At 57.2% G+C, this 24,748-nt stretch overlaps 1 protein-coding gene across 1 annotated transcript; it reads left to right on the plus strand.

The window, feature by feature from the left end:
- The first annotated feature begins 335 nt into the window (after nucleotides 1-335).
- ADGRA1 (adhesion G protein-coupled receptor A1) lies at nucleotides 336-20,385 on the plus strand. Its single transcript, XM_070431786.1, has 7 exons — nucleotides 336-415; nucleotides 1,084-1,289; nucleotides 6,210-6,337; nucleotides 7,318-7,441; nucleotides 11,478-11,623; nucleotides 16,804-16,902; nucleotides 17,724-20,385. Exons 2-7 carry the CDS (start codon nucleotides 1,287-1,289, stop codon nucleotides 18,943-18,945), a joined length of 1,722 nt encoding a protein of 573 aa, XP_070287887.1. The 5' UTR covers nucleotides 336-415; nucleotides 1,084-1,286; the 3' UTR covers nucleotides 18,946-20,385.
- The last annotated feature ends 4,363 nt before the right edge of the window (nucleotides 20,386-24,748 follow it).

Below are 24,748 nucleotides of genomic sequence, written 5' to 3' on the forward strand. Positions count from 1 at the left end.
GGTTGTCTCTTTAAATCGGCTCTGCAGTGTGATGGGCACGGGAAGAACCATTCCCAGCCTGCGGCAGGGAGCCGGCCACAGCGCCGCCATCGCCTCCCCCATCCCCATGGTTACGGCTCCTGCTTCCCGCCGGTCCTCTTCCCTGGCTGTCGCCAGCGGAAGCAAGCGCAGAGGCGGCTGGCGTTCCTCACCCGAGTTCTGGAAGCTGCGTGCTGAGAATCGCGCTGCATGTCTGCCGTCCTGGCTCTGACTCACGTCCCCGGCTGCAGTCCTGCAATCTGTTGATAACTCTGCTGGCGAGCGGGGCGCACGGGCCCCGGGAATGGAGACCTGCTCCCCTGCACGGCGAGCTCGAGGTGGCTCCCCGGCAACAGGCACCGTGCTGTTGCCCCTCCAGCTGTTTTTGCCAAAATAGGTGAGAAGTTGGGTATCGCGTCTCAGGGTCTGAGCAGTGGGTGGACCTGAGGGCCAGGAAGCGGCAGGAGGTGGGGGAGGCACGGTGGGGGCCCGCTGCCCACAGAGCCCGTTCTCCACCGTTTCTCGGGCATCAGTGCCAACCCGGGTGAGGCGATCCCTGCTCCTGGAAATGCAGATTCCCAATAACTTTGGGTTAAGCTGAGGGCACAGAGCCACAGCCAAAATCCGTGTCTGTGTGGGGAGCAAACAGCCAGCCCCTGAGTCCAGCTCCATCCACCTGCCAGGGGCTGGCCGTTCTTTGGAGATGCATTCAAGGTTTACTGGATTCTCTTGACTTAAGCTGACAGACTTGTTATCCAGCTCGGTGAGTTTAGTTTCCTGTGCTGGGTGGCGAGCATGGGCTGCTTTTTAAATGTGCAGAAGGAAGTGCTCCCTGGAGGGCAGTCTGGCTGCCAGTGCCTTTGGCCAGGGCCCCTCAGGCTCCCAAGCCCAGGTGGTCCCCGGGCCCTCGGCATGCCCCTGGCAGATGGAGGCCGGAGTCAGAGTCCACAGGCTGGCTGGGCTGAGAGCAGCCGAGATGGGGCAACTCTGGGAGGTGCTGGGGCTGTGGGGCGAGAGGGTGGCAGGGGGACCCTCCTCTGCCCTGACCAGGCCCTGTCTTCACAGGTGGGTGCAGCCTCTCCACCCTCACCTGCCCCACCAGAGTCGCCCTGAGGCCCATAGCCTGGGGCTTGACCCTGTGGCCGCTGTTTGGGACCTTGACCTTCTGGACGGCCATGGAGGCTGGCGGGGAGAAAGGCGCAACATAGCTGGCTCACAGGGACACCATCTGCATCCGGGCGCCCACCCTTCAGTAACTTCACGTGCTCATGGTGAGTCCACATGCTCAGGGGCCGGGGGGGCCACGTCAAGGGTGGCCACCCTGCCCACAGAGGCCCCAGCCAGGAAACTGAGTCGTCAGGTGGTCAGCTAGCCCGCAGCCAGGCATACGCTGTGCCTGTGCCCAAGAGTCCTGGGGGCGGGGGAGGGGGCTGAGGGCGGGGGGGGTGGCCATTTGTTTCCAGGCCGCCTGCCTGGCTGCTCGGGAGGATCATACTAATTAGTTGATGGCATGCCGCAATGTTGAATCATTTCATCGGTGGAGGAGACGTCCGCCCCGCGCCCCCACCCCGGTTGGCTCCAGGGCCTCTGAGCACCTTCTCTGGCCTCCGGCCCGGGCCCCTCCCACTGCAGCTCTGCCCTCCTCTTGCCTGCAGAAAGTTGGCAGGACCACAGGGGGATGTGGGTGGGCTCCAGCGGCACGTACAGCAAACACGGGGGTGTTTCTCTCGCCAGCAAAGGGGGGCGGCTGCTGTGAGCAGCCCAGGGATGTGGGGGCTCAGCCTGCGGACTCGTGTGTGCCTCGCTGTGGCGGCTGCCAGTTCGGACTCCGGAAGGTTGATGCTGAGTGAATAATGCAGTGTGTGTGTGTGTGTGTGTGTGTGTGTGTGTGTGTGTGTGTGAGACAGCCGGCAGAGCACGTGCAGGGAATGCTGATGACCAGAGGACAGTGCAGCCAGCGGCAGCCGTGGCACTGACCCCAACAATGAGTCCCAAATGCAGACCTGGTTGTCTGCTTCCTCAGGAGTGGTCAGTCTGAGTCGCCTGTTCATTTTCTCTTCATTAGAAATGTCCGAATGAGAGAGATGCTTTTCTCCGGAATTCAGCCTCCCTCCCAGGCTGCCCCGGGCCTCGGAAGCTGGACGGACGCCAGGCACTCGCCTTTCAGACAGCAGAGAGGTTGCGTGTTTTGGGCACAGGCTGCTACTCAGAAAGGCGGGCTGCCTGGCCCGGCCCCCAGCTTCCCACCAGCTCACTTGTTGCCCGCAGGTGCCACACCCAACATGGCTGTGGCCTCCCGGGTGGCAGCATCCCCAGCTTTCCTTCCTCAAATGTAGATCCCCATGTGCCAATGGAGCCTGTCACTGGTGGAGGGCAGGTGAGCTGGCAGGTGCCCAGCACTGCCCTTCAGGGCCGCCACAGGTGACCGCTGCCTGTCTTTGCCTCCTCTCTGATGCTTCGGCCCTTCCATACACTCGCTCTCCATTTCAGGGGCGGGGTCTGCCCATGGTGCCTTGGTCTCAGCCAGAACGCCGGCCCATCCAACACTGAAAACCACCCGGTTAGACTTGCCCACAGCGATTGGGTTTCAGCAGTTTGTTGGGGTTTTGTCTTAATAAATAACATTTACATTGGAGAGAGTTTCTGAAAGGAGAATGCCCGGCCTCACATGCAGGGTGACAGTTCAGGTGAGAGCACTTTTCTGTGTGTGTCTGAGTCTGTGGTGCAGACGGCTGGGCAGGCTCATCCTGTGGCTCGGGGCATCGGAGGGAAGCCTGAAGGCCCAGCAACAGGGTGGCCTGCCCCTGTCTGCCCCCGGCTGCCGCCCTCTGGCCACACGTGCAGCTCCTGCGGGGCCCGGGCCTCCCTAACACCTGCGGTCATCAAGCTGCCTCCTGGATCCCATGTTTCCTCGGCCACACACTGAAGTTCAATTGCACTGAGTTCCAGGCGTCTCTGGGCAGGCTTCCTGGGCCCACGCCTCCTTTCAGAATGGTGCCAGGAGGTGCTGCTGTCTGTCCAGCGCTCAGACAGGGTCTGAATACCCAGGTGCTGCCCCTGGGAGGCCTGCGTCTGGCACCTGAAGCCCAGGCCACCGCCACCCCACATCTTCATCACAACTGCTAGTACACGAAGCAGACGTGGGCTGGCCTGTCCCTGGCTGCTGCAGTTGGGATCCCAATGCAAGCAGGTTCCACATGCTCATTACTTTGTGTCCTATAATCTTCGGTGACCTTCACCCTGAGCGAGGGAACCGCCTCTCCTCAGGGAACAAAGGGCCGGCTTTGGAAGTAGAATAGAAGGTTGTCCAAACCTTTGCACTGTCTGTCTCCTTCCAGAGGAGCCACAGGAGGAGCAGGGTTGGTGGCCCGGCTGAGGGCTCTGGGCGGCAGTGACTGCAGGGAGAGGCCTGGCGTGGGTGGTCCAGCCACCTGCTGGCGCCTCCAGTCACAGTAGCATCAGGTCATGCGGAGGGTGAGCTCCCTGTCACTGACCTGCAGGTTCCAGTGGCACAAAGGCCACTCGGTCATTCGGGATGGTCCTGGCCCAGGAGGCGCCACAACAGGAGGGCTGGGGCTCTCATGCACCCCAGCGGAGCCCCCCACATGCTCTGAATTCAGGGCTGGAATCAGTGTCCTTGGAGCATGCTCGGGGACGTCCCGAAGAGCCCTGAAGCCAGAACAGGGCGAGAGGCCAGTCCCGCCCCGGCCGTGCTTGGAGTAGAGACACGCGGCACGCTCACGATGCCCTTTTCCCCCACAGTTGTACCCCACATTCAAACAAGGGAATTAAAACCCCCAAAGAGATCAGGGTAGACACCAGGCAGGGTGCTGGGGAGGCCAACAGGGAGGGAACCGCCGGTTGTCTGAGCCGAGAACCTGGGCCCAGTGCCGCTCAGGACGCTCCCAGCGCTCAGTCACCCAGTCGCCAGTCGGTCAGCAGGTGCAGGGGGTCGCTCCCACTCCAAACGCATCCTCCAGGCCAAGCCTGGGAACCTTCCCCCCACCCCACCCCGCCCACAGGCCGGCACCTCCAGCCTCGCCTAGAAGAGCGGCGTGGATGCTGCAGACACTTGGCTTCAGTGAGTGCTCTCCATTTGTGCTTTCAATTCTGTCCGCTATTTACACTTCTAAACACTCCTGGAACAGCCTCCAGTCTGCAACTGGGGAGTGTCACCCCTTTAAGCAAGTGACGCCCAGTCAGAAGGCGCGTCCCCAAGACGCTTCTCACTGTTCTCCCCGAAGCTCTCTGAAGCCAACCAGCCCACACGCCTCCAAAAGGAAACGTAACAAACATGTAAATGCAACGTCCAATTAGGGTAATTTGTGCTCCGAATGAATAAATTACTTATCTTTTTCCTCTGCCTTTCCCCCGGGAACACTTTGATGAAAGGTTGACAGATCAATAAGATGCAATTATCATTAAAAAGGCGACAAGGGACAGCAGGCGCTAATGAAATCAGCCTCGGTCGGAACAGAACCGAAAGGGAGGACGTCCCACATGCCCCTGGCCTGTGGACGCCTAGCCGAGAGGACGGGGCGCACACACAGTCTGCACACACATAGGTCTGTGTCTGCGGCTGGCACAGGCCCCTTGGCCACGTGTCACTCCCAACTAAAGGGTGATGTTTTGATCAGACAAGTGGCACGCGACCTGACTGACTCCCTCCTCCTTTCCTCTTGCTCTTAACGTCCTGATTTATTTGGTTTGCAGAACATACCAAAAGAACACACGCAACTAAGAATAATATAATGTAAAAGGAACTCATGCCTCAAGAAATAGGAAAGCAAACAAACCCGCAGTCCAGGCCTGAGCTCCACAGAGAAAAGAGGCCGCCTGGGAGGATGCAAGCCGGTAGCCTCGGAGGAGACAGCTCCTGGTCCTGCAGGCCCAGAAGTGACCAGGAATCACAGCCCCCACTGCCATGGGGGTGAGAGGGTGGGCTCCCCAGCCTTTCTGCTGTGAGGTCGGGGCTCCGCCCACGGTTGCTGGTCCCAAGGGCACTGCTGAGGCCCTGGCCTAGGGGGACTTGTCCAGGGACGTCGGTCCAGCTCTGTTGACCACATACCAACAACCATCAGGACCTGCTTGTGGAACGCTTGCAAAGCCGATTCCTCCAGGAGGAACTTGTACATGTGTGAACTTTAAAATATAAAGTATGTCTCCGCTTTGCATTGCCTACTTTGAATTTTAAATGTCACCTCTAAAAATGTAGAAAGGCACCGTTGAGAACTCTGATTTGGAGAAAGGAAAAAAGAGGAGGCCAAAGGGAACTGATTGTTTCTTATAAACACCCACTGTGGCTGCCGCTGCTCGGGGTCAGTCCTCAGCGCCAGGGGAGCCTCAACCCTGGGCGCTCAGAGGAGGAGGAAGCCCCCGAGGGCGGGGTGACCTCCAGCCTGTGAACCCAGCCTGGGCGCACCCTCACGAAATGTCTCTGCATCTTGAATAGTGCCGCTGCTGCAGCCAGGGTGTCCCTGTCACCTTGAGGCTGGCACCTCTTGGCCATCGTATTCATGAGCTCACAGTTTAGTGGGGATTTGGACGAGGGCGCAGCATGTGTCCTGCTGGAGCCCATGCCAGGCTGATGGGAGTCATTGCTGTTCCGTGCATGTGCACACCTGCCCTTCAGACGTCCCAGTCCATGGACAGTGCGGACCAAAGCGTGGGTGCCACCGTGGTGTCCGGCCCGCGGTCTGTGGAGTGTCACAGCACCCTCCCTCTGTCACGTCTGGTCATCTTCTTATTCTGGGCAAAGGCACTATTTCTGGCCTCAATTGCCAACCAGGTCCCTTGGTGGTCAGACCACGAAGAGTCCCCCTGGCATCCACTGGCTTTTATGTGAGGTCTCTCTGCTGTCAAGGCAGCAGCTGATGGGATCAGTCACAGGGGAAACCCACCGAGGGCTGTCAGACCCCATGAAGATGGCCAGCTGGGCCGCCCCTACAGGGTGAAGCCACTCGTGGGCAGCCCATGAGGCGTGGCTCCACCTGCTGAGCGCTCACCTGAGCAGGGTCTTCCCTGGCAGGGTGCCTCCTTCTGCTGAGACCCAGCAAATATCCCCTGATTCAGAGAATGCCTCCAGGGACTTGCAGGGAGGGGCTGGGCTCGGGGAGAGCCCCGTGGCTCTGCCACACATGCAGGTTCTCAGCCACGTCGCTCACCTGAGTCTGCTCTGTGTTCCTTCCCAGGATTTGAAGAGTGTCCTCTCCCTGCCCCAGCACCCAGGGGAGTTCCTGCACCCCGTGGTGTACGCCTGCACGGCCGTCATGCTGCTCTGCCTCCTCGCCTCCGTCATCACCTACCTCATGCACCAGAGGTGAGGCCCCACTCTGTCCTGAGACGCCCCGCCTCCACTCCTAGTGCAAACCGCAAAGTGAGATCTCCTACCCTCACGGAGCAAGAAGTCCCTGGAAGGCACTTCACAGATGGCCGGCCAGCCTGAGCCTGCCCAGCCTGGGTGGTCCTGGGGGTGACCGAGGTTCGCCGACGGTCAGTGACAGCCATGCCCCTCCATCCCCGATGTCCATGTTCTTATCAAATCAGGTGAAGTTCTTCCTCCCACAGCACAGCGTCTGCTCAGGCGCCCGAGGGCCCACGTCCTTGGGAAGTTGGAGCAGCCGGCAGACCCTCAGGCACGTCTGCATTTTTTTTCTAGAAAGGAGACTCTAGTCAGGTCTCTTCTGAGCTGGTTTCCTCTGCCTGGGAGTGAGGAGACGAGCTGGCTGTGTCTCCATCACTTGAGGATGCCCTGGGGAATGTGAGGAGGAGTCTCGGCCATGGTCAGGATTCAGCCCACAAGGCGAGTCATGGGCAAAGCCTGGGCCGTGGCATAACCACAGAACCACCGTCATGGGAAGAGACGTGGGGTGGGAACACGGCCACGGAGGGCTGTGGCCACAGGCACAGCTGTCAGCATAGCTAGGGAATCGCAGTCGCGGCCGTAGCCAGGGATGAGGTGTGGTCACAGCCATAGGCAGCGTCTGAGTCCAGTGCCTGTGTGGCGACAGGGGTCGCCGTGTAGCTGGTCACTGTCACGGCCTCCTCTCAAGGTTATAAGAGATTTCTCAAAAACCCTTCCAGGCCTCGTGCTCCAGGGGGGTTTAACACCGAACCCCACCAGCCACACACTGAGGGTGGACTCAGCACGGTCTGTCTGTCTTTCCCTTGATCTGGTCCTTGGGGCGTGTCTCTCTGCCCAGAGGTCTTCCTGGTTCCCACATGGACAGATGCAGGTGAAGGGCTCACACCCACTCTGCTGAGGGGCGGGTTCCTGACGACACACCTGTGTTTCCCCAGCGCCATCCGGATCAGCCGCAAGGGCAGGCACACGCTCCTGAACTTCTGCCTGCACGCAGCCCTGACCTTCACCGTGTTCGCCGGGGGCATCAACCGCACCAAGTACCCCATCCTGTGCCAGGCGGTGAGTCTTCCTTCACCTGCGTCTTCCTTAGGGTCCATCACCTCTCTGGCCAAAGGGGAAGTTTGTGATCATTGTCTTGTGTATGAAATCATATTTGAGTATCTGTTTGGGTGTTGCAGACCCAAGTGAGTCTAGTTACTTTGCTCCGTATTCCATCATATAAATAACTAGAGGCCCAATGCATGAAATTTGTGTGTGGGGGGTCCCTCAGCCCAGCCTGCACCCTCTCCCAGTCTGGGAGCCCTCACTCCTTACAGCTCAGTACTCCTTACCGCTCGGCTGGCTGCTCCTTAGCGCTGCTGCCGAGGCAGGAGAGCTGCACTCGCCAGCCGTGAGCCCTGCGTTGAACATCTGCCCCCTGGTGGTCAGTGTGCATCATAGTGTCTGGTCGTTCCGCCGTTTGGTCGATTTGCATATTAGGCTTTTAATATATAGGATGTATTTTTCACTTGGACCAATTTGCTCTGAGGCCTGTGGTGGTAACAGGCTGATGAGAAGTCCACTGTCCCACAAACAGGGCTTGTCCGGGAGCAGGGACCTGCCCTGCAGAGGCTGGTGGGGCAGGAGCAGGGGACAAGCCACCTGCTTCCCCATCCAAGTAAGAATCCCAGGATGCTAATGCCAAGACTCATAATCAGGCAGCAGAAACTGTCACCAGCGGGCTGCCACGGAGTCCAGGCCACAGAGACACGTGTGGAGGCCACGGAGGAGTCCACCCTGTCCCCTTTCGGGTAAAAAGGGAAAAACTTAAATGACCCTTCACCTCCTGACAGGGCTCAGAAGAGGCCCTTTCACAACCCACAGAGCATCCCTCCAAGGACCACCCCTTCGGTTCTGTCACTTTGTGGGCACACCCACTCGGGCCACGTGGAGGGAGCTCTGGCAGCAGCACCCACGGGGATGTCCCGCTGCTCTCCTTACAGCCTTGGTTGCTGTGAAGCCATTCATCGATGGCTGTGCTGCCACAGCCTCGCCACCTGGCACCTGGTGTACTGGCGCTGACCTCGGTGGCTGTCTGTCCACACGAGGTGACCTGTCCACATGCACAGACTCACCCTGGGGACTCATAGGTGAGATGCTGCTCCCACAGGGGTACCTCAGGAAATAATCGGGCTGTTAGCTCTCGTTCTCCACACCCACCTGCACACAAGGGAGGCATCAGGCCCATGAGACAGCACCTGCTCCAGAGCCCTGGCACCCGGGGCCCAGCCTCTAGGCTCCTGGTGAAAGAGACACCACTTTTCTGTGACTCGGTGTCAAGATGAGCCATCCAGCACAAACCCAAACAGCACAATGAGGGGCAGGCCCGCCTCCTCTCGCCTTTCCACAGGCGTGGAAACCGCTGAGGCGAGCGCCCCGGGAAATCCAATTTACGCTCCGCCTGCAATGCTACCGGGGAGCGGAGCCATCCAGACGCGTGGCATGGATTGTTACCTTCATGTCCGCACTTCTCCACGCGAGCGCCACAAGCCGGGCCCAGTGAGGAGGAGCCGCCAGAATCACGGTGGTACAGCCACCCCCATCCCTCAGAGGCCCAGTAATCATGGTACTGGGGAGCCCTTGCCCCCAAAAATCTGGGACCCATCTGTGTCTGCTAGCCATCCACATGGCACCCAGGGCCTGGCCGGGGTGCACGGTAGGTGGGGGCAGATGTGACCTAGAAACATCCGCAGGGGTAAGACCTGTAGAAATCCTGTTAGTGTGAGAAACGCTCGATTCTCTCATAGTGACAACCTTAGGACCCCAGCAGAGGCAGCCAGCCCTGCGCTCTGCAGCAGATGCTGTCCTGATCTCCCCCCTACCTTGCCGGAAGGTATCAGGGCATCATTCATTCATTCACTCATTCACTCATTCATTCACAAAAATGCACTGGGTGCCTGTGGGTGCTGTGGGTGCAGCTGAGATCAAACCTACCGGTTCCCCCGCTGTGTGGACCTGCCTTCCAGTGGCGTGTAGACAGCAGTAACCTTCCCGGCGTGTCAGGGAAAACCAGATGCAGAGCAGAGGCGAGGCCAGGCTCACCTAGCTGGGGTCCCTCCTCCACTCACCGCAGAAGGAGACCAGGAGGCACAGGGAGAGGTGATGGCTACTTCCTGTGTCCCTTTGCTGGGTTCCTGGGCACCCAGACATGTCAAACATGATTCTGGGTGTTTCTGGGACGGTGTTTAGGATGAGGCGAGTGGAGTGGAGGGCCGTCTGTGGTATCGGTGGCCTCGTCCAATTGCTGGAGTCTGAATAGAGTAGAAGTCTGAGTGAGAAAGACCTCGGTCTCCAGCCTTTGGATGCAGACATAGGCTGAATTACATCGCCATTCTCCTGGGTCTCCAGCTTGCCCACTGCAGACCTGGGGCTTCCTCGGGCTCCCTAATTACATGAGCCAATTCATTATAGGCAGCCAGGCTGGCCCCCACCTTGACCAGTGACACCTACACACGACCCTGGTGCCCCACACAGGACCCTCTGTCCAGCCTTCCCTGTTCAGTGTCGCTCTGGGTGACAGTGAGTGATGTATGAGAAGTGGTCCAAGCTCCGAATGGCAGAGAGAACAGCCGGTTGCCATGGCAACAAAAAATGACCGTGTGCCTCATTAAAGTACAAAGTGACATCATGATCACAGACAGACAGCCAGCGTTGTCCTCACATAATAGATGTGCGTCAGGGCTGCCCTGGGCCCAGAAGCGTGGGGAGGCGGTAGACTGCTGTTTGAGAGCCAGGGCAGGGTCCCCGTGACCTCTCCATGTGTCCAGCCTAAGTCGGTGTTTGGAAAACAGAGTTCTGCCGTCCACAGGCTCATAAAATTCCCCCCACAAGCGGTCAGGATGAGGCTCAGCCCCACCTCCTCCTCCGCACTCTCCTCCCAGCTCTGGGTGCTCCCTTCCCTCCTCGCCTCTGAGGACCTGTCTCCGTTTCTCCCTGAAAAGAAAGTCAGACTGTCCTTCCATTGAGGGCCAGGTGACGTGACTCCCCACCCTGCATCTTCTGCTGCCGAGCTGGCCCCCTGGCTTCCCAGCGCCTCCCCCGCCCGCCAGGTGGGGTAAGGCCCTGTGCATAGGATGCAGCTGAAGCCAATGGAGGGCAGGCTGAGGAAAAGGCTGGACTCACCCACGTGCAGGAGCCCATCCCAAACCCTAAATACAATTCTGGGATTTACCCGCCTCCTCGATGTTCTCATCAATTGTTATAGAGTTTTCTCATAAGTAAAACTGAACGCTGCACTTGATAAATCATCATAATGGTGCAATGCTAGCTTTACTCAGAGGATCTCTGTGTTCCTTAAACATTTATGTCCTTTCCCATTATAGCCGTATTTTACTCGTCATTGTGAAGGGTCAGGCTATTACTTCAAAGGTAACCTCCTTCTCTAGAGCCGGGCGGAGACAGAGCGTGGATTGCGTGATTAGCTCATGCAGTAAGTGCTGGCGATGGGAGGAACCTGGCTCTGTTTCCATAGTAACAAGCAACTCCGACTGACAGACAGAGAGCGGACTTGAGCGTCTGACCCCGAAGGTGCTGATCTCACTGGCAGTGCCAAAAACACCGGCATCTGGGAGCCCCCTGCTGCGCACCACACCACCTCACCCGGTGGGCTCCCGTGTGCGGAGGGCCCAGCGCCTGGAGTTCTCCGAGTGCCTGCCTGGGCCACACCCACCACAGGGACCCGTGCACACAGGCCCCATGTGCAGGATGGTGTGCGTGCTGCTCAGAGATGCCCAGGTAGCCGGCCCCAGGTGGACCACACCCAGAGGCCCCCGGGCTCCCAGCCGGTCCCTCTGCAGGACAGCCAAGCTGCTTTGGGCTAATATACCTGCAAGGCTTCTTTGCAGCCCAGGCATCTCCCTTGAGCTCAGAGACCCCTGTGAAGAGCAGTGTTGCTGGAACCAAGGACCCTGGGGCCTCCGGCAGCCTCATTTCTTGTCACTGCCGAGCTGCCTCCTGAGGACGCAGGGGAGCGGGAGGGCTGGGCGGTGCTGGGAAGTGCAGTGGGGAGGTCAGTGCACTGGCAGGCGGCTACTGACCTGTCTCCCCCACCCCCCAGGTGGGCATCGTGCTGCATTACTGCACACTCTCCACCATGCTGTGGATCGCCGTGACCGCCAGGAACATCTACAAGCAGGTGACCAAGAAGGTCCCACCCTGCCCAGGCCCAGACCAGCCACCGTACTCCCAGCAGCCCCTGCTCAGGTACCTCCCATCCCCCAGGCTCCCGGAGTCCTGCACCTGATGCTGGGATCTAGGCAAAGTGGCTCACAAGGAAACTTGGGGCCCTAGGATGATGCGGCCAGGGTTTGGGGGTGTTGGGCGGTGGGTCGGGGGCAGGAGTGAGCTGGGGCTAGAGCCTGGCCAGCAGGTCTTGGGCCAGTGTGTCGGTCCAGTGTTGCTGAGCTCCACGCCATGGGTGGGCCGTGGTGCACACGGCTCCAATGGGGAGTCAGTAAGTGGCCTCAGTTATTCATGGGTCTGAGTTAAGATACCTACTCATTCACTGGGGAAACTGAGGCAGCTCAGTTGCTGGAATTGCTGGTTTTAAGGTGACTGTGCCCCGGCCCTCATCTGGGGCTCAGTGGCTTCGGACTCGCAGCTTTCTCCACGAAGACTAATCACCAGTCTAGGCAGGTACCGACATCACGAGCCATGGAGGGCAGCCCAGGGAACGTGCGGTGAAGATGGAGTGAGACCGCGGTGGCGGGATAGCTTCGAAAGGCTTGTCTCAGGGTGTCCACACACTGCAGGGGACAGCGGTGCTCACAGCAGGGACCGACTCCCCGTTCTCACACGGGAATGTCACCCCACCCCACCTACTGATCAGAGTCCCTCCCCCCCAGGTCCTGAGACCAAGAGTCCCTGTGCCCAGGGCCAGCCCTGGCTCCTGTGCTGCCCCACGGTGACCCCACGGCCAGCCAGTCAGCAAGTACCCCATGCTCTTTCTTCCTCCCGCGTGGCTGCACGTCCTCACCCTGTGTGTGTCCAAGGACGCTGTCGGGCAGTAGTTGGAGTTTCATCAAAATGCAGATTCACTGGTTCTTTCTAGAAACTGTGCCCTGACAGAAGGAGGAGGCTGCCCGACCCTACGATCGGGAGAGCTTCTGGCTGGGTTGTGTGGAGACAGGGAGTGCATGAAGCCCGTGGTCCTAGTGCGTCTGGGCTCCGCTAGGGGCTGTGTCAGTGGGAACAAAACAGAAACCCCACCGAGATCCAAGTGGGGTCCAGCGTCATATGAGCACAGGAGAGGGGCTCTGACCGGGGGGGCCCCCAAGGCTGGTGCAGACCTCACTGCAGAGGACGTGCCTGGAGCCCAGGGGCATGTGAGGCTGGTGCAGAGGGGCCACCTCCACCAGGAAGAGATCACTGGCCGGTGGGGCGGGGGGGCCGGGGGCTCCACACCTCTGACCACCACCCAGCAGCTGCAGCAAGAATAGCTGCCCAGGCCTCCAGCGCCCTCTGCTGTCTGAGCCTGTGCTGTGCCCAGGAGCTGTGCTCAGCCCCTGTCCTGAGGGCTCGAAGCTCAGAGTGACTTGAGCTGGAACATTCAGGGAAAAGGCGGAAAAGAGGCAAGAGAGGGCCTGGCCGGAGGTGATGGAGGGCCCTGAGCGCTTCACCCTGCAGGATGCGCGGCCAGGAAGGCTTGGGCCGCAGGGCAGGTCAGCACCTCTCCAGCACCCAGTGGGCAGAGGCCCATGGGACATACTGCCTAAGACAGGAGGGTCTGAACCTGCCCAGGGCCTGTCCGCCTCTAGAGCTCCACTCGCTGGAGAACATGTTGGTCCCACAGGGACAGTCTGCAGCCATCGGGAGAGGAGAGCATGCGACAGCACTGAATGGGCCAGGGCACACTGTCCCCCAGCTCCACAGCTTAGCAATGTGGCCCCTCTCCCCCCACCCGGCTGCCAGAGGGACATCTGTGGGCTGGCCTGGGCCACGGGGCCAATGATGGGGATCACAGGCTTGAGCAGAGCGAGCCCCACCGCACGCTTGTTTAATCCTTTTCGTGAAGTCCTACGTGTCAGAGATGTGGTATCTGTGTTCACGGGGGAGGATGTCAGGGAATTTACATTTTTTTAATGTCCTTGCCTGGTTTGGATACCAATCTCAAACTGCGTCAGGGGGTACCCCACCCCCCTTGTTTCTGAAGGAGCCTAAATAAGACCCGGTCATCCCTTCCTTAGACATGACCCGCGGGACCTGAGTCTCTCTGTTAGATGTCTGTGGATATTGAAGTCGATCTTCTATTAGACACAGAGTATTCGGACTTTCTACTTCTTGTTTCAACTTGAGTGATTTGTTGGGTGTTATTTTTGTTTTTTTTGGGTTTTTTCCAAAGAATTTATTCATTTCATCTAAGTTGCTGAATCATTCACATACACTTGTATATAATATAGAGATGCTCCTCTATTTACGATGGCGTTTCATCCTGGTAAACCCATCATACATTGAAAATATTGTTAAATCGAAAATGCATTTAGCACACCTAACCTATGACCATCACAGATTAGCTTAGCCCACCTTACAGATGCTCAGAACACAAAACCCCAAAACACTGGCAACACAGCACACTGCCGGTAATGGGCGGTTACCTTCATGATCACGTGGCTAACGGCAGCCTCCACTCACCCTGCTGCTCAACATCACACCACATAGCACCAGCCAAGGGAAAGATCAGAAATTCAAAGTGCAGTTCCTACTGAATGCGTTTCACTTTCACGCCATCATAAAGTTGGAAAACCGTAAGTAGAACCATCCTAAGTCGGGACCATCTGCCCTCTGACTCCTTCGGTGCCTGTGGGACGGGTGATGGGAAACCGCCTCCTTGACGTTGCAAGTTGTTCTCTCTCTTTCCTTTCTTTCTTTCTTTCTTTCTCTCTCTCTTTCTTGCTCTCTCTCTCTTTTCTTCATCAGCCAACTCAGGCTATGTCGTTTTGTTCATGGTTTCAGGAAATCAATGTCTGCTTTGGTAATTTTCACTACTTTTGTCTTTTTCTAATGGAGGTGTAACTGACATAAAATTATTAGTTTCAGATGTAGGACATAATGTTCGTGTATATTGTGATCACCACAATAGGTCTAGTTAACATCCATCACCCACATAGTTACTACTTTTTTTCTTGTGATGAGAACATTTAAGATCCACTCTCTTAGCAACTTTCAGAGATACAGCATAGTGTTACTATCGTCGCCGTGCTGTACATTACATCCAGGACTTTTATTTTCTTTATCTCTGCTCCTATCTTTATTCTCTCCTCTTCCTGCTCCTTTCCATTTACTTTGATTTTTTATTTTTCTGCCTTGCTGAGGTGGAATCTTATGTCAGTGAACTTTAAACCTTCCTTTTTTCTCACAGATGCAGTCATAGCTATGAATGTCCCTCTGAATCCTGCTTTAGCTGCACCCCAGGAATCTTATATGGTATTTTCTTCCTCATTCTGTTTAAAATCGTTTCTAAATTCCCTTTTGATTTCTCCTTTGACCCACGAATTATTTACTAGTAGACGTGCATCATTTCATTTCCAGGTAGTCGTGATTTTCCTAGTTATCTTACTGTCATTAATTTGCAACTTAATTTCATTGTGATCAGAGAATATACTCTGTATGCTTTAAATCCTTTTAAATTTATTGAGATGTGTTTCTTGATGTCATCTGTCATGATGAACAGACTATGTGCACTTAAAAAAAATAAATGTTTTGCATTTATTGGTTGTGATGTTCTAGAAAGAGTAATTAGGGCAAAGTGATTAATACTGTTGTTCAGATCTTGTTTCTTTACTGATTTTTTTTTTACTACTTGTTCTCTCAATTGCTAAGGAAGGGGAGTTAAAATCACCAACTATGATTTTGGAGTTGTCCATTTCGCCCTTTAATTTTGTCCATTTTGCTTCATGTAGTTTGAATCTTTTCCTAGGCACCCACCCATTCATGGTTGCCATGACTTCCAGTAAACTAACACTGACATCATTACAAAATGTCCCTCTTTATCTTTTTCTCTTAAAATCTACTTTATCTGCTATTAATGTAGCCACTCCAGCCTTCCTGGGGTCATGGTTTGTGTGGACTGCTTTTTCCATCCATTAACTTTCCACCTCTCTGTGCCTTTATATTTTAAATGTGTCTATTGTAGACGGTAAATAGCTTGCTTTTTTGTTGCTATTATTCAGTTCTGATGATCTCTGCCTTTGGAGTTTTTAGTCCATTAAAATTTAATGAAATTTTCATTTGGTTGGATTTAGATCTCCATTTCACTATTTGTTCTCTGTTTTACTTTTTGTCATTGTTGTTAATCCTCACCAGATGATATTTTTTCCATTTATTTTTAGACAGAGTGGAAGTGAGGGGGAGAGACAGAGAGAGAAAAACATCAATATGAGAAAGACACATTGATTGGTTGCATCCCACACGGGGATCGAGCCTGCAACCAAGGTACATGCCCCTGATCAAAAAGAACCCAGGACCCTTCAGTCCATGGCCGAAGCTCCAACCACTGAGCCAAACCGGCTAGAGCATTACTTCCTTTTTTTTTCTTCTGTCCTTCCTTTCCTCTTCTATTTCCTCCTCTTGGATTATTTTAACATTTTTAAACTCTTTATTTTATCTCTTAGTGTTTTGCCTACTAATTTTCTGTGGTCGCTTCAGGGATTTAAATCCACGGCCTCTTCACAGCCTGTTCAGTGTGAAAATTCTACTATTTCATGTAAACTACATTAGAAACCTTGCCTGAATGGGGACGCTCTCCCCTCCCACATCCTTAGGCTGGAGACGCCCTGTATATTACCCCTGTGTGTGTCATAAATGCCACAGGCAGAGGTAACGTTCTTCCTTTAAACAGTCACATGTATTTTAAAGAAGTTAAGAGGAAACAAAACCTTTTCTACTTACCCTACTATTTAGCATTTTTATGTTCTTTCTTCCTCCAAGTGTCCATCGGGTACAAGAACCCTTCAGCCTGAAGGCCTTCATTTAGCATTTCTTGAAGTCAGCGGGACACTTAGTTTTATTTTTATTACAAGCTGTCTTTATTTCTCCTGCATTCTGAAGGGTGTGTTTCTGGGTATAGAATTCTGGGAGGCAAAGTCCCCAGGGGTCACCACAAGTGACCAGAGGCAGGGTCATCCTGCTCCCACCCAAGGACCTAGCACCCGTGTCATTCTCCTCATGGGGGACACGGCACTGGGGCCTGGCCAGGGCCATCTCTGCAGGGGCGCAGCAGCCAGCGAGCTGGGGGTGCGGGGAGGGGGGCGGAGGAGAGGCCAGGCCCTGGCAGTGGCTGCCTGGTCAGTGGGGCCACCCTCCCTCCTTTGCCCTGAAGGTGATGCTGTTCTTGGGGGACCCAGTTGGGTTCAAAGGTCAGTGAGCGACCTCCTGCTCTCCGGCAGGTTCTACCTCGTCAGTGGAGGGGTTCCTTTCATCATCTGTGGAGTCACGGCTGCCACAAACATCAGGAATTACGGGACGGAGGGCGAGGACTCGGCATAGTGAGTACAAGCACCGAGGGGCTGAGGGTGGCCCTTGACGAGGCTCCAGTCGCCCTGGCTGCAGGTACCCTGCAGCAGCCAGCACCTTCTCTGGTCACAGATACTCATAGACGACAGACTGCAACAGCCCAGAAATGAGGCACGGCCTTGCTGAGACCATGCAGGGCAGGGGTCCTGGGCTGCCCAGACTGTCCCCAGGTGTCCATGAGTTGCCAGCACAAGGCCTGGTCGCCCAAAGCTGTCCTCCTCCCCAACGGACCCAGTTTCCCCCTGGGGACCGAGGGCCGGTTCATGGAGATGGGAGAGGCCTGGGGGACCAATAACAACTGGGCAGCAGGCCGAGGCCAGCAGAGTGGACCCAGCTGTGCACGGGAGCTGGGTCAGACTCCACAGGCCCTCCCTCCCCTGTCCAGGCCAGGGGACCTCACTGACCCTCCCCACTCGCATTCCGCACAGGACGCCCACCCCCAGCTCTGTAGGCTCCAGTGCCCCGGGACACTCCCCGACCTTGGCCCTCTGAAGCAGCCTGAGTGCATCAGGCTGGCCCTGGTGGGTGGGATGGGGTCCCTTGCCCATCACCTGACCATGAGGCCACCCGTTGGCCATGCCCAGTAATGACATCCACGGGCACCTCAGGTGCAGGCGGCACAGTCAGCACTGGGCTCTCCCCACAGCTAACCCCGCCTACCCCCGGGAGGCCAGTGCCACGCTGGGCTTGGATCCCAGCACAGCCCTCAGCAGACCCTCGGGGTCCTGGAGCTGTCTCCCCCCACCCCCCACACCCTCACCCAGCTCCTCCTCCTCCTGCTCTCCTCCCGCAGCTGCTGGATGGCCTGGGAGCCCAGCCTGGGCGCATTCTACGGGCCGGCGGCCTTCATCGCCCTGGTCACCTGCGTGTACTTCCTGGGCACCTACGTCCAGCTGCGGCGTCACCCGGAGCGCCGGTATGAGCTCAGGGAGTGGACGGACGAGCAGCATCGGTTGACGGGGCTGGAGGCCGGCCACAGTCCCAGGGCCCCCCCAGGCGTGGCGCCCACCTGTGCCTCCCTGGCTGCCTCGCTGCTGCAGAATGAGCACTCGCTCAAGGCCCAGCTGCGGGCCACCGCCTTCACGCTCTTCCTGTTCACGGCCACGTGGACCTTCGGGGCCCTGGCCGTGTCACAGGACCACTTCCTGGACATGGTCTTCAGCTGCCTGTACGGCGCCTTCTGCGTGACGCTGGGGCTCTTCGTGCTCATCCACCACTGCGCCAAGCGGGACGACGTGTGGCACTGCTGGTGGTCGTGCTGCCCTTCCCGCCGGGACACCCAGGCCTCGAAGCTCAGTGCCCACCACACGCTCGACGCCAATGGGGACGCACTGGGGCACGCCACCTGCCTGCAGGACTCGCCTTGTGTTGGCAAGCCACGGGGTTTTGGGCACCCGCCGGCCGGCCACTGCAAGATGACCAACCTGCAGGCCTCCCAGAGCCACGTCAGCTGCCTGTCGCCGGCCACGCCCTGCTGTGCCAAAATGCACTGTGAGCAGCTGATGGAGGACATGGCCCATGTCCACCTGCACGAGGAGGACGCGTTCGGGCACGACCTGCACCTGCACCGGTGCCTCCAGGGCAGAACTAAGCCTCGCTACTTCAGCCGGCACAGGGCGGCCGCAGCCGAGCAGGAGTACGCCTACCACATCCCGTCCAGCCTGGACGGCAGCCCCCACAGCTCACGCACAGACAGCCCCGCCAGCTCGCTCGAGGGCCCGGCGGGGATGCACACGCTGGCCTGCTGCGCCCAGGGCGACCCCTTCCCCTTGGTCAGCCAGCCCGAGAGTGGCAACATCAGTCCCACACTCTACGGCTGCACCCCGCGGCCCGGCAGGGAGGTAGGCCGTGGCCCTGCCCACTTTGAGATGCTCCAGAGGACACAGTCCCTGCCCTTTGGGGGCCCTGGCCAGAACGGGTTGCTCAAGGGCGACGTGTGCGAAGCCGTGCCTTACGGTGCCGACAGCACAGGCAACATCCGAACGGGGCCCTGGAAGAATGAGACGACTGTGTAGCCGCCGTGCCACCCACCCCGGGCGAGCGTCAGAGCAGAGAGGGACCCTCTCCCACGTGAGGTCGGCAGGGTCACCGAGTGACAGAGCCGCTCAGAAGCGACTGGCACCCCCGCTGACCTCTGGTTATGAAGGACTCAAGTGGGAAGACGCTTTGGGCCACGTTGCCTCCCCGAACCCCGAGGTCAGACAAGTTGTCGTGCCCACAGTCACCCCTTGTGGACCTGAAGCGCCCGTCCCCGGGCAGCCCAGCCACGCAGCGGGCAGAGGAACCGGCCTGCGCCTGGGGGCCTGCCCGCCTGTGATGGCCGCGGCAGGAGGCACACTGATCTTTCTCGTGTTCAATGTGTGTGTTAAGTCTTGTTCCAGGGGCGGGCAGCCTGCTGGCCAGCCCAGTGCGCTCTGAGCCTGGGCCCCACATCGGAGCCGACGCCCGTGCCATCTCCACCTCAGCCCCCACCCTGAATGCAGCCCCAGCCCTGCAGGCTGAGGGCCTCACAGACGCGGGGCACCCAGCTGTGCTCTGGGAGCACGTGGCCTTCAGGGGGGCGGAGGGGGCCCCACGGCTCTGCAAAAGCCCAACTGTCCTTTAACAAATATTCCATTTCCTAAGCCAGCCGCTGTCAGTACTAGATTCCGCCCCAATGTGGGAATTTGGGAAAAATAAAGTTCCCTGCCCCGCAAAGAGAAGGAGCTGGCATTTCCATGAACATCTGGGCACAAAGCCCTGACTCAGAGGACAGAAGTGCCCCATCCCATGGCTGGGGTCAGTGGGTCCTCACAGGGGCAGAAGCCTGGACGCCCAGAAGGATGTGACGTGCGTGTGCGACCGTGCACAACCGCCCCTCCCTCCCTCCCCTTGGAACTGTGACATGTGTACACACACACACACACACACACACACACACACGTCTGTGTGTGCACCACACATGTACATGCCACGTGTGTGCATCACATGTTCACCCACCCATGCACAGTACACTATACCTGTGCGCACATCACCACCAACATGCACATGGCGCATCGTGCACAGGCAGGGTAGTCAGGTGATCAGTGCTCTGCTCGGCTGTCATGGTGCGACTCGCCCGTGTGCTCTGCGGCCTAGGCGGGAGGATGTCCCCCGGAGCAGCTCCTTCCTTCGCACCCACTGGGAGAGACGAGGAGTGTGTCAGGTGCCCCAGGTCCCACGCTCAGTATCTGAGCACGAAGAGCCTCACTTCCCGGGATTCCTGACAGTGAAGCTGTAGCTTACCAGTGTCCGTACCTGCCACCAACCCCGTGCGTCTCACAGGCCCACCAGACAGGTGGCTCCTGTCTCCATCACTGTCTGCCTGTTCACCTGCTTCTGTTGCTGACATGAACCGAGACCCGACGCTGTGCTGTGTACACACTGTAGATGCAGAACCGTCAGGCAAAATACAGTGTTTCACATTGTTCGCCCTTCGTGAGGCTGGTTACTGGCATCCATGTGCGTCTCTGACCCTCGAGGAGGGCGGCCCACCGCCCTGCAAGGCCCTGTCTGTGCCCTGGTGCTTGGGGCAGGGCCGTTCTTCCCTGGCCCGCCCCCGTGGGTACCCAGCCTCCCTCCCACCTCAGCAGCCCTGGCAGAACAGAGAGCGCACCTCATCATCCAAACCAACGACGCTCGGCACTAAATAAACCTCGAGGGCTTCAGTATCGGCACGGCCTCCTGAGCCCAGTGGGGAGCCGTGTTGTGACATGGCCCACTGGCATGTGATGTTTCCAGAGCACAGAAGGGCACCGCACTCTGCAGTCAGGCGCTCCGTGTGGAGTGAGCTTCCACAAGGGTGGGGAGCGGGATAGAGCCCAGGCTGCCTGTGGCCTTACGTTTTGTGTCCCTTCCTTGCTCTGTGCACATGTGTCTGCATGTATGCACATGACTGGGTGGTGAGGGGAAGAGTTATGTGTGAGTGTGAGCGTGCAGTGTATGAAGACGAATGTGCATGTGTGAATGTGCTTACATGTGTGCTGTATGTTTGTACATTGGATAGCTGTGCACATGAGTGAGTTCATGTAGGTGTGTGTGCATTAGTGAGTGGGTGTGGTGCCTGAGTTGTATTGTGTGTATGCAGTAAGAGTGCATGTGTGTGCGTGCTACATGGGAGTGTGCATGTGTGTGTATGAGTGTGTGTGCTTATGTACATGAGATGAGTGTGCATGCATGTGTGTGCTCTTCAGAGAGTTAAAAAGTCAAAGCGGAGTGCTCTGGCCATTCGGGGGCACGTGGAGCAGGAAGGGGATAAGAGGCGCATCCCTCAGCCATGACCCACGCTGCTGCGTCCATCTCAGCAAGAGTCAGGATGCCCAACAACGGGGGTTGGTGACAGGATGAGTCCTCCACCCCAAGCTTCACTGTGCCGGCTCCTGTGGGCCAGGAGGGAGGGGTGTGGATGGGACTGTGGACGTGCAGACACGCGTGACAGAATTAAACCTCCTGAGGGACAGTCCTCCAAGGGTGCCAGGCAGCAGCCCCCCAGGCTGTGGATCCAAAGGCGTTGCCTGATGTCACAGAGGTCACCACAACAGTTCGAGGACCAGAAACCCCTGCGCACGGACAGGGAAGGTGCAGCATAGGGGCCCTGTCCAGAGCCCCTCTGGGTAACGGCACCCACAGTCCTCCACCGTCCCTGCTGCCTTCACACCCACCAGCTGGCAGGTGTCAGCCTTGTGGTGTCCTGCCCACGGCTTCCCTCCCCCGGGGTGTCCCAGGGAACCGCCGGCCGCTGCCATGTCCCCACTGTCCCCAGGGTGGAACGCATCCAGTGAAACATCGTACATTTATTCCATCTCAAACTGCATAAATGTCGACACTGTCTCTGCACCAGCAGCAGATGACTCCACTCACAGTTCCAGCCACACCCACGTGGTGACTTTGGGGGCCAGCCCTGGCTATCAGAGGGTCCCCACTTCCTGTGGTCAGGGGGTTCAGGCATCAACTGGACTGGGGACCCATGTCCACGGTGACCTCACCTCTCACCCCTGCAGGAGCCCCAGAGTCCTGCAGACGCACTGTGGGTCCCCAGGAAAGGCTACGTGAGCCGGCCTGAGCGCTGGCTCCCGGCAGCAGCAGGTCAGTGGGCTCCTGTCCTGTGTTCCCATCTCTGACGGACTGTACCCAAAGACCTCGATCATGTAAAATGAGTCAAATGGTCATTAGAAACAAAAAATAATTAGTTTTAAAGTTATTTATTAAATATTCAATTTATTAAAACTTACATGTGTATTTGTTTCCAAAAAGTGTGATGGGGACCCTGGCCGGGTGGCTCAGTTGGCTGCAGCATCGTCCCATATACCAAAGGTTGTGGGTTCAATTTCTGGTCAGGGTGCATACCTAGGTAGTGGGTTCGATCCCCAGTCAGGGCACATATGGAGGCAAAGGATAATGTTCTCTCACATCTATCTTTCTCTTTCTCTCTCTCTCTCTCTCTTTCTCTCTCCCGCTCTCCCCCTCTCTCTTCCTCTCTCCCCCATCCTCTAAAGTCATTTTTTTTTTTTAAAAACAATATTCTCAAGTAAGGATTTTTTTAAAGAATGATGGGGGATCTATAGAAACTTTCAAGCATAAAAATAAGTCACAATAGAATAAAATTGGATGATTATCATAAGTTTAATGAAAAATGTCATGATGAGGATTTCTGACTAGTAAAGAAAAATGTGTTTCTATGTTTTCTGTAAATGGTTGATGGTGGGTACCAAAACCACTTTGGTATTTAGCTTCTTGGATACATTTAGGAGAGTGACTAACATTCATTGCAATTATTGACATTTTTTTTTAATTTGGATGTTGACTTCAAACTGTGCACAGGTTTTGACAGCTCTTCAAATTGTTTTAGGGAAAATGAGAGCCGAGGCATTGAAGACCCCGCTCCACTGGCCTCACACCACCTGGCCAAGCTGAGCACCAAGTGCATACCCCGAAACAGGAGGGAGCCCCTATCTGCGGAGAGACGGGGCTCGACAGGGAACAAGACCACGTCCTGACAGTGTCCGGTGTGGCAAGGGGCAGAGACCAGCATGGAGCAGCCTTTGCAGGAGACCCCATCCGTGGGGGGGCTCCTGTCCTGGGCACCGACCAGGAGGGAGGTCAGTGGGAAAACTGGGCAGGCCAGGCACTGCAGCAGAGGCAGAAGTGGCCAAGCGGATGGAGGGTCCTGCAAGAAAGAGGGGGTGGGGCAGAGTGAGCAGCGAAGACCAGTAAAAAGACTGGGCATCACCTGTCATGGCCTGGAAGCCCTGCAGGATTCAGACAGCACCTGAGGGAAGCGTCAGGAAGCTGGTGTGCTGCTGGGCGTGTCCTGGATGCCCAGGCGCGGTGCAGAGGTGGGTGCAGAGGCCAGGAGGTCGTTCTAGTGTCTGCTCATGAGGCTGTGGGGCCCTGTTTGGAACTGAACTGGCTATGAACTTTCAGTGGACATCAGGGGCTGCCTTGTGGTGTCCCATCGGCTCTGGGAAGATTTGAGTGCCTCATCTACATGGCTCTGACCTCAAGGATCAGGCCCTCCTTCAACATTATCAACCATCTACTACGTTCGAGGCACCAGGAACCAGGGCCCCTCCCCTGGAGAGAAGCTTGCTATACAGGCAGGTGTGCAAACACTCAGAAAGATAAACTAACTTCCGGAAGTTTCACATCACTCCACAAACAGGAAGACCGTGGCCACAAACTCTGAAATGAAAGCAGGCGGGTAGGTAGAAGGAGCTGCAGTGCGCCCTGCCCCAGATCCCTCTCCGCGGCCCATGTGCCCTGGTCCCTGGCCACCGAGCAGCAGTCCCCTAAGTACTCTCAGGCCGCTATGGCCAGAGCTGACTCAGCTGATGTCAGCTGCCCATTTGTTCCGTATTTTACCCAAAGTGGATGCATCTTTTCCCAGGAGCTTATGTGATGTCACTGCTCCCTTAGCTATGGGTGACCTTTGCCCTGTCCCATCCAGCCTTCACCCTAAGCCCCGGGCCAGCTGCATGGTGGGTCGAGAAGCAGGTGACAAAGCCCATGCCCTCCTCCGGGAGGGCCCTGCAGCACACCCTTTGTGCCCGAGGCTCCCCCACAGGGCCACATCCAGGCTCCACCAGCTCTCAACAAAGTAAGGTGGCAGCCCAGCCCCCCAGCCCTGCAGCAGAGGGACCCTGCAGCCAGGGCCCTCAGCTCTGTAGACCCAGGGTCCAAGGATGGGGGTGGGGCTGGAGCCCCAGAGTCCTGCAGCAGGGCCTGCCTGCCACTGTCAGCCTCATTCTGAGACCCGATGTGGTGTCCACAGAGAGCTCAGGGACAGGAGGCCCAGGTCTCACATCTGTGAGATGCTTTTTCTCCAGTTCCTGCTGCCTCTACCCCCATTCCACTCACCCCGGCTGCTGCTCCGAGCTTCCAAATATCCCAGGATGGGGGAGACTGCCCCTGATTTCTGCTCCAATTGAGCTGGGTGGGCCCAAGGATCAGCACCTGGCACAAGGTAAGGCTGCCCAGCACCCATCTCGGCCACCAGCCTCAGGCTTCACTGCCCACCTATTTCTCCCGGGATTGGGGAGCCCCTCACATCCTTGGGTGTCATGTCCCAGGGCCCGGGGCCACAGCGATCTGATCCAAAGACAGAACATTAGGAATTAATGTCCCTGCCCCTTGCACCCTCGGACTTTGGAAAATCTGTCACAAGCCCTGCCTCATTCACACAGGGAGCATTTACGCAGTGCCTGCTGTGTGCCTGGCCAGGCGAGGCTGCGGAGACAGGGCTGGCCACATGGGGGAGCTCTCCTGTGGGAGACCTCCCCACAGCTCTGCTCTCTAAGGGCT

The sequence above is a fragment of the Myotis yumanensis genome, unplaced genomic scaffold, assembly GCF_028538775.1.
Source record: "Myotis yumanensis isolate MYYU_CA2020_CCGP unplaced genomic scaffold, mMyoYum1.0.hap1 SCAF_13, whole genome shotgun sequence".
Taxonomy (NCBI): Eukaryota; Metazoa; Chordata; class Mammalia; order Chiroptera; family Vespertilionidae; genus Myotis; species Myotis yumanensis.

Coding starts and splice junctions, on each gene's coding strand:
- ADGRA1 (XM_070431786.1), top strand. Junction 6,338..7,317: donor ACCTACCTCATGCACCAGAG/GTGAGGCCCCAC, acceptor GTGTTTCCCCAG/CGCCATCCGGATCAGCCGCA. Junction 11,624..16,803: donor TCCCAGCAGCCCCTGCTCAG/GTACCTCCCATC, acceptor GCTCTCCGGCAG/GTTCTACCTCGTCAGTGGAG.